Source organism: Sinocyclocheilus anshuiensis, unplaced genomic scaffold, assembly GCF_001515605.1.
Source record: "Sinocyclocheilus anshuiensis isolate Anshui unplaced genomic scaffold, SAMN03320099.WGS_v1.1 scaffold106, whole genome shotgun sequence".
Classification (NCBI taxonomy): Eukaryota; Metazoa; Chordata; class Actinopteri; order Cypriniformes; family Cyprinidae; genus Sinocyclocheilus; species Sinocyclocheilus anshuiensis.
This window is the reverse complement of record NW_015542347.1, coordinates 873,073-881,337: the sequence shown is the minus strand read 5'-3', so window position 1 is coordinate 881,337 and position 8,265 is coordinate 873,073. Positions and strand designations below refer to the sequence as shown.

At 38.9% G+C, this 8,265-nt stretch overlaps 1 protein-coding gene across 1 annotated transcript in view; it reads right to left on the bottom strand.

Moving 5' to 3' along the window:
- LOC107691427 (POU domain, class 6, transcription factor 2-like) overlaps nt 1–6,806 on the bottom strand; it is a 116,223-nt gene extending 109,417 nt beyond the window's left edge. The window contains exons 1-2 of the mRNA XM_016490017.1: nt 6,568–6,806; nt 5,503–5,668 (exon numbers count right to left, since the gene is read on the bottom strand). Coding sequence (XP_016345503.1) covers nt 5,503–5,662 — 160 coding nt within the window. The 5' untranslated portion in view covers nt 5,663–5,668; nt 6,568–6,806. The remainder of the gene's footprint in view (nt 1–5,502; nt 5,669–6,567) is intronic.
- Nucleotides 6,807–8,265: the final 1,459 nt, after the last annotated feature.

The window sequence follows — 8,265 nt, the reverse complement described above, 5'->3', positions numbered from 1 at the left end:
GCGCAACTATAATGACATGTGAATAATCCCGCCCACTCTAAAGCGGTACTGAACTGCAGTGGAAACGCAAACCGTGCCGAGCCGAACCGTGCCGTGACGTACTGAGCTATACCGAGCCGAGTCGTACCACGCAGTGGAAAAGCGCCATTAGAGGGAGCAAAAGAAGCTAATGTGTATGTGCGTGCGCATATAAGTGCACAAACGAGGCCGAAAAAGGACCAGAACAAGCAACTAATGTGTTTTGCTTGTGGCTAGCCATTAAAACACTATTGTCTTCTGGAGAGCTGCTTTATAGCTGAATCAAATTTGTTTCATAATTGATTAATTTTGCAACTTCTGTTATTGAACTGAACTGAAAAACGCTGAACTGACTTGAGCTGAATAATGACACTATTGCCTTCTGTAGAGCTGCTTACAGCTGAATTGAGCTCATTTCATAATTGAATAGCTTTACACAGTTATTGAACTGAACCGAATTAACCCTGAACTAACTAGGTTTTGCATCATATTTGAAGCTTGCATCTTTCATTTTCCTGATTATTTCTGTGAAGCTGCTTTGAAACATTTTGTATAAGGCTCAATAGAAATAAAGGTGACTTGACCTTAAAGGAACGACGGAAAGTGCCTGAAAATAGGCTTATTGGAAGTTACCTAGCTGGGGACTATTTTCAGGTGCTGCGTAATATCATTGCGCCTGCTGCACCCATGGTACGGCAGCAAAGTTCCTTGATTACTACTTGAATGAGAGTATAGTTGCTAGCCATATCGGCCGACATTTTCCGTCAGTCTTAGTACACGATGTAACTACAGAAGAGTCAAGTTTTAAATAGGAAAAATATAGAAACTCTTTGGTCATTTTTGAGCGAGATGCTAACGGTCTAATCAGATTCAATGATCTATGCTAAGCTACAGCTAAAAGTGCTAACGCCAGACCCGGAGATTGGCTGAATGGATTCGAAAACGGTAAAACTCAACTGTTCAACTCTAGGGGAGTTGGAAAATGAGCCTATTTTCAAAAATAGTGGAGTGTTCCTTTAAAACACGCTAATTGATGGCTCAGGGCTGACTTTTAAATGCTCCGCATTACTTTGAATGACAATTGGTTGTCAAAACACATCTTCTCAGCTCAAAATACAATTTCCAGACTCAAAAAGTTGCGCGTTCCACTTGAACGGTACGTTCTCCTCTTAAAGAACAGTGCATTGAGTCATAAACCTTCTCCCTCTTCTCTTGTCTACAACAGATACATTTTCCTCTCAAACTCCCCCTCAATTACACAAATCAATACACATTTCTTTTATCTTTTCGTGCCTTTTTTTCCCTCCCGTTCTCTCAGCTGAAGGTGAACCCTGGGCTGGAATGTGTCCTCCATTTTGGCGGAATCGGTATAAGTGCTGGCCATTTGGCGTGGACGTTAAGTGTATGAAATGAGTGGCCCTGTCTCTCTCTGGTCCTCTCCTCCTGACAGGCTGATGATAGAAGCGTCACATCCTGGGCCTGAATAAAATGCAAACTGACAAGAGACGAGGCTTTGGTGACTGAATATAATACCGGATTGTGCCTCCGAGTGCCTTATTATCTTGTCTTGGGATGCTGGAGAGGAGGCGGGTCTCTTAGAAAAGAGTAGACAGACACTGTACACACACACACACACACACACACACACACACACACACACACAAGCCATCTCCTATTTTGCAAGTATGAGCGAAAAAAACAGGAGTTTGGCCTCCTAACCACTACTTTTGCAGCTAATGTACCTGATAATAAATAGGGACGGGGTTGTTGGGGATGTTTGCGTGTGATAGCTGGAGTGAAACCTGGAGAAATTAGCTTTTTAAAAGGCTGGGGAAGTCGAAAACATCGGGAGTTGAAAGTGAGAGGAAGATGAAGGAGAAAGATGTTATTCTGAAGTCGACGGCCTTAAATTTAGTCATAATCTTGTTCCGAACGACACAAAAAAGGTTTAAAGCAGACAGTATAAACACGCGGTTGAGAACTAATCAGCCTCTTTTATCATAAACACAATCCAAGCAGGCCTGATGAATCGGTCAAGGATTTGTAAGCGCTTTTTGAATAAAAGCAGCTGGGCCTTAAACATTTTCTAACCATTTAAAACGCATTTTACTTTTTTATACATTTTTGGAGTGAATAGACAATGTTTCAAGTTAAAACTAAATATGAGATTTCGATTCTAAAACACTTTTCTTTTATCAGCAACCTTTAAAAGTATAAAACAAAGCTTACTTTCGAGGAAATTCAGTGGCATTCTGTTCAAATCTATAGTCCACCACATTACAAAAAATGTTTTCAATCATCTATATTCTCTCTGCGGCCCTTCATACTCCTGTAGAATCCCCCCCACCCCCCTTCAACTTTTGAAAGCAAATGTCAAGGCCGGTCTTTTGTCGGCTGTTACACGTATGCGTTTGTGCAGAAATTAGACTGCACATTTGTCCATACACGCACAAGTGATTCTTTGATGTGGCCTTTTATGCTGAATTTTCCATTGAAAAACATTTAGGCAAAGTTCTTGTTATCATCACCTACACTCAATCAGTGTTGAAAATCAACCTAGGAAAGAGATGAAAAGAAGTCTTTTAATTTCCTCATCCTCTTGGTCAGATCTTTTCAAACAGGGGATGCAAAAGCTCACTCAATGCCGCGTATCAATTTGTCGAGCATCAATTGAGTCGCTAGACATATGTATTGCACTTCTGTGACCTTTAAACATACAGAACCTCCTTTGAGGGCAGCAGAAGATGATTTAATCAAACAATGTCTAGCCGTAGAAAAGAAATCACTTCAGTATAAATCCTCTTACCCAGCTGATGGGAAAAATACTGCCTCTTGAATGTTCAATATGAAGCTTTAAATTCAGATTATAAGCATTTAGAATATAGACGCAGATAATATAAATCCACCACGTTTAAACTAAATGGTCCATAACTGCATCAAGTTTAGTGCATTTTTAACTTATAACATACAATATGGTTCAGATTAATTCTACTTAACTGTGCTATTTTTAAATTGTTTTAATTATTTCAAATGTGTTTTCTTTGCTTTCATAATATATATTAAAATAATGGCATTTGATGTCAAAAACAGAGTTGCATATTGCACAAATAATTGATCCTAATAATTGATTCTTTTAATGTATTTATGGTTTTAATTATTTCAAAAGTTGTGTCTTTGCTTTCATTATAAGAGTTACATATTTAACAAATTAAGCATATATATACACATATATATATACATATACATATATATATATAAAATATTATGGCAATATTTAACAAGGAACATTTAACAAATCAAAAAGTTAAATAAAATTAGTGCAAAAAAAATTTCAAATAAAAAGAAAAACACAAAATATCATAACCTGCACTTCTTTTTCCTTTATCTTTTTTTTCCCCCTGTTATTTCACATCTTTCAATTTCAATTCTTTCTGTAACCAGAGTACAGTGACCGTTCAGACATTTCTCTGATAGGCAACAGTGCCCAAGGACAGATTCAGCCGTGCCCATTTGCCCCGAGCAGCCCCTTGGCACTGCCCACGGCCCGTACCTGGTGTATCTCTCATAGGGCAAGAAAAGAGCAGGGATGCTCCATTTGGTGGCCTTAAAAAGAAAAGCCAATCTTTTTTTAATAATGTTAAACCTAGTCTGACCACATGCTAAAAAATGAGAAATGTATTGATTCAACAAAAAAAGGTCTGAAAAAGAATGCGCCTACATCAAAACTGTATGTGTGTTCGCATATGTGTTTGTGTAAGTGTGCAAAAAAAGTGAGATTTTACACAAAAAAAAATAGATTGACAGATAGACAATGAGCAGTAAAGCTGAGCGTAAAGAGAAAAAGCAACAAGCAAACAAAAGCAGGTTTGATGCTTATTAAAGAAAATTGTAACATTGGCATTATGAAACAGTAACTGGGCTTTTCTTGCCTTGGGATATTCTAAAAAATTCATCAGACTGACAGCGGGAACCACAAGACTGATCAGGGCCTGACAGAGAGGTTCGGACGGGGATCAGACACAAACGCCCCCCTTTTAATGTTGCAAATTTGACAACCACAGCAAACAGTCCGTCAATGCACACTGAATCCAAATGGTTTGAAACTTGTCTTTTCACACACTACTGTATATCACTGCTGAGCAGTTTAAGGATTTCTAGGCTTTTTTCCCATTAAACAAGGTCAAAGCAATCATTCTGACTGCAAGGAACATCAAATTTTAACATTACACAGAAGAACACACTATTTTAGGATGTTAATTAATTCCAACATTTTAAGATTTTTAAATATATTTTGTGTCAGTGCTCATCAAATATGCCAAAATTCGATAAAGTATGCTCTGTACTCACAAAGATAAAGCATAATTAAAGAGCCTGTTTAATGATCAAAAGAATTTTAAAATGTTTTTAAATTAAACTTCATTAAGCATTCTGGAATATTAACAATATTAAACTTGAAATCACTGAAACGGAACTTTTCATAATTATAATAATGAACATTAATATAAAATTGTCTCTCTCTCTCTCTCTCTATATGTATGTATATATATATATATATATATATATATATACACACATACACACACACACACAATTTAATTTTTAAAATAGCTGTTATTTTAGAAAGCAAAAAATAATATTAATAATAAATAAAGAATAATAAAAATAAATAATGATAATAATATTGACTGTTGTTTTATTATTATTACAACAACATCAAGTGTCTTTTAAAGAGATTCAGGGTATATGCTGCTCCTCATCAAGAATATACAATTCAGTCTGCTTAGATCTGAACTCCTCGTGAGGCCGTGGAGTCACAACAATCACATTTCTCTCCCTCAGGCCTCTTCACTTTCTCTCATTTTATCTTCAGCCTAAGCCGAGGAGATCTCAAATGTGAAGAAATGTCACCCTGTATGACAGATGAGTGTGTGTGCGAGTGTGTGTGTGCGTGTACATTATATGTCTCCTGTTGCCTATTTGCCCCAGATTCTGTCACATTTTTCTGCTTTATGAACACCAACAAAAAAACTGGTCCCCACATACCGCATGGCTGCACCCCACCAAGCGTCACAGGAAAAGGACACTTCCTCCACAAGCTTTCCACAGTGGAAATTTGATAGATTAGCAGCAAAAATGCATTTTGAAATGCACAGGGTAACCTTAGAGAAGAACTTTTACAGTCTATAAAAAGCCAACTTATCTCTAAGGAATATATATGAATATATTGCATTCACAGAGACATAATTTGAGGTCACTCAGCATTTAAAACTAGTAAGAGAAACACATATATCGTCAATCTCCAATCTTATGACCCCAGATCCACCTATAACTGAACCACAACTTTTACCTGCTCCGCTCCAGCACTTTCTACCACAGCATCTCGCAAACACAAACAAACAAACACACTCTCGCCGGTGTTAAGTTCCCCTACGCATGACCCCTGGTGTCACGCACAATAACGAGGAGGATGAAGGCTGGACTTACCATACATCTTCTCCTCCGAGTCTGTGTCAGCTGACAGCAGCAAGGGCTCCTCGTTGAGCTCGCTGTCGGGGCTGGCCGCTTTGTCGTCATCCCGCAGCTCGCAGACGTCCATATCGGCACGCAGAGGGAGCAGCGGTTTGCTCAGCTGCCCTGTGATCATCGGATCCTGGAGGCGAGCGGAGGAAGGACCAGGTCGGGAGGACAATGAGGGGGGGGGCAAAAGAAAAAGGCAAAAGAAGTGATGTTAGCTTTGGTGCGCACTGGTTCACTCTCAGTGGGTCTCAAGCGCACACATGCCCGGACATTTCGTCGCTTTCTCTCTCTCTCTCTCTCTCTCTCTCTTTGCTTTCTGAAACTCACCACCTCTTCTAACACTCTCTATGGTGCTTGCTCTCTCTCTCTCTCTGTCTCTCTCTTTTCTGATGGCTGTTGCTGCTGGTTGTAGTGCTGAAGAGCTCTTGTGGATGGCGGAAATTTGAAAAGATTTTGGTTAAAAATGCTCTACTTGTCAAGTGACTCATTTTCATGAGTATCACCAAGAGCCATCAGCATTAAAATAGAACACTTAAGTTACATATAAAAGTGTCACATTTGTCAAGCAAAAAAGTTTTTGCTATTAACAGTAAGAATGCAAATGAGTCTTAAAATGTTGACAATCATAAAACTCTTTGGGTCATCACATCTGATTGGATGAGAACATTCAGCATGAGTATTGAGAGAATATGTAAATCAAAGTTGAATGAAGTGGGCCATTACATTCTCAATGAAGTGCAGCTGATTCTTTCTCTAATATATATACTCTAGAATTAATGCTTTAAATAAAATGATAAGAGACAGAATCAGCAGCATGATAACAATTAGCACGATTGTTTTATTTTAAAGTATTAATTTTAGAGTTGTTCTGAAGAATTATTACTTACACTTTCTATGTGATTTAAATACAGTAACGTTAACTAAATAATTAGTAAACAAATGAAAAAATTTGTTCAATAAATAAATACGTTTTTAAAATAAATTAAATTAAATAAACAGAAGCAAGAAAAAGTTACATAACAAGACACTTACCAGAAGGGTGCTTCCAGATTAAAGAGAAAAAATATCTGAATTTCTATGCTCCACAAATCTAACTTTGCTAAAATCCACGAGCAGTTAGAGCATGCCAGAGTTATGTGAGATCAGTCAGTGCATGCTTGTCACAAAGCCCAAAAACCAGTGTGGATAACGCAGATACATCAAGTGAGCACTGCTGGTGTGAGCCTGGGATTGCCTCTGGAGACTTGCTCGAGATGTCACCTCCACTCTCTCTTTCTCTCTCTCGTGCGATTCAGAAGTACCTCCCCCACCCCTTCTGATGGTGAGACACACAAACAAATGTGTACACATAGGGAGGGCAAAAAAGCTGCTTTTCTCTTTTTTTGCTCCCTTATTTATAGAGTGTCCCCTCCACTCTCTCTCTCTCTCTCTCGTGCGATTCAGAAGTACCTCCCCCACCCCTTCTGATGGTGAGACACACAAACAAATGTGTACACATAGGGAGGGCAAAAAAGCTGCTTTTCTCTTTTTTTGCTCCCTTATTTATAGAGTCGTTTCTGCCCAAATGAGTCTGAGATGGGGGCCAGGTGATCCATTCAGATCAAGCGCCGTCACGGGGCATCTGCCCTCCCCGATTCCGCCCCACCTCTCTTCGTCCTCGGGGTGGTCGATGAACAGCAGCCCGTGGGGCCTCTGTTAATGTGCTTATCAGATGGAGTGCATGAGAGTTTGATATGACATATGATAATCTATGAAAATGTTAATCAATAGGAAGAGTTTAAGCTGTCATTCGCGGTGCGGCCGGCTTGGTCAATACTCTACGCTTTGCAACAATGTCTCTTGTCATCGCTTCACTGGAGTTTTTCTCAATGCACTTATGCACAAGCGACTCACCGATGTGCCCCTCTATTTTGGAACGGTGCTGAACGAGGGAGCTTCTAATGCTGCATTCGTTTAAGGCACAACATCCATCCATCCCTCCTCCCGTCCCTTTTCTCCCCTTTAAGCTGCCTGATAGGTCCAGTGGAGGGCAAAATTAATACCTAATTGAATTGTGAAGTCATCAAAATAATCAATACTTTTTTATTATTTATTCTTTACAGTCTGTTGACTGAATGAGAGCTGTGAGAGGCCGAGGGAGAGTGAGTGAGAGAGAGAGAGAGAGAGAGAGAGAGAGAGAGAGAGAGAGAGAGAGAGAGAGAGAGAGAGAGAGAGAGAGGGGACAGGCCTGAGAGGATGCAATACAATGTAATTTTCACCATGGGCTGCTGGAGAAGAGAGGGCACAATAAAACAGAAGGAAAAATTACAAGAAAAAGAATGAGGGAAGAGAGAATGGGAATTTTTCCACAAGTTATAACCAGATTTCAACATTTTCTGAAGAAAGCTTTTGTTTTCACCATGAATCTAGGGGTGGATCACAGGGTGTTGCTATTGGTAGTGTCTGAAAGGTTGGTAGTTGCTAGGTGGTCGCTCATTTTTAATTTTATAATAATTTAAAAAACACACTAATGTCCAAAAGATTCTTTGAAAGAAATCATTTTTATTTAGCGAGGACACACAAATTGTTCCTGTGAACTTTGTATTCATGAAAGTATTAAGCAGCACAAAATATTAAGCAGCCCAACTGTTTTCAACAGTGATAATAATAAGAAATGCTTCTTTTAAAAACTAAATCAGCATATTAGAATGATCTCTGAAGGACCATGAGCCTGGAGTAAAGGCTTTACCA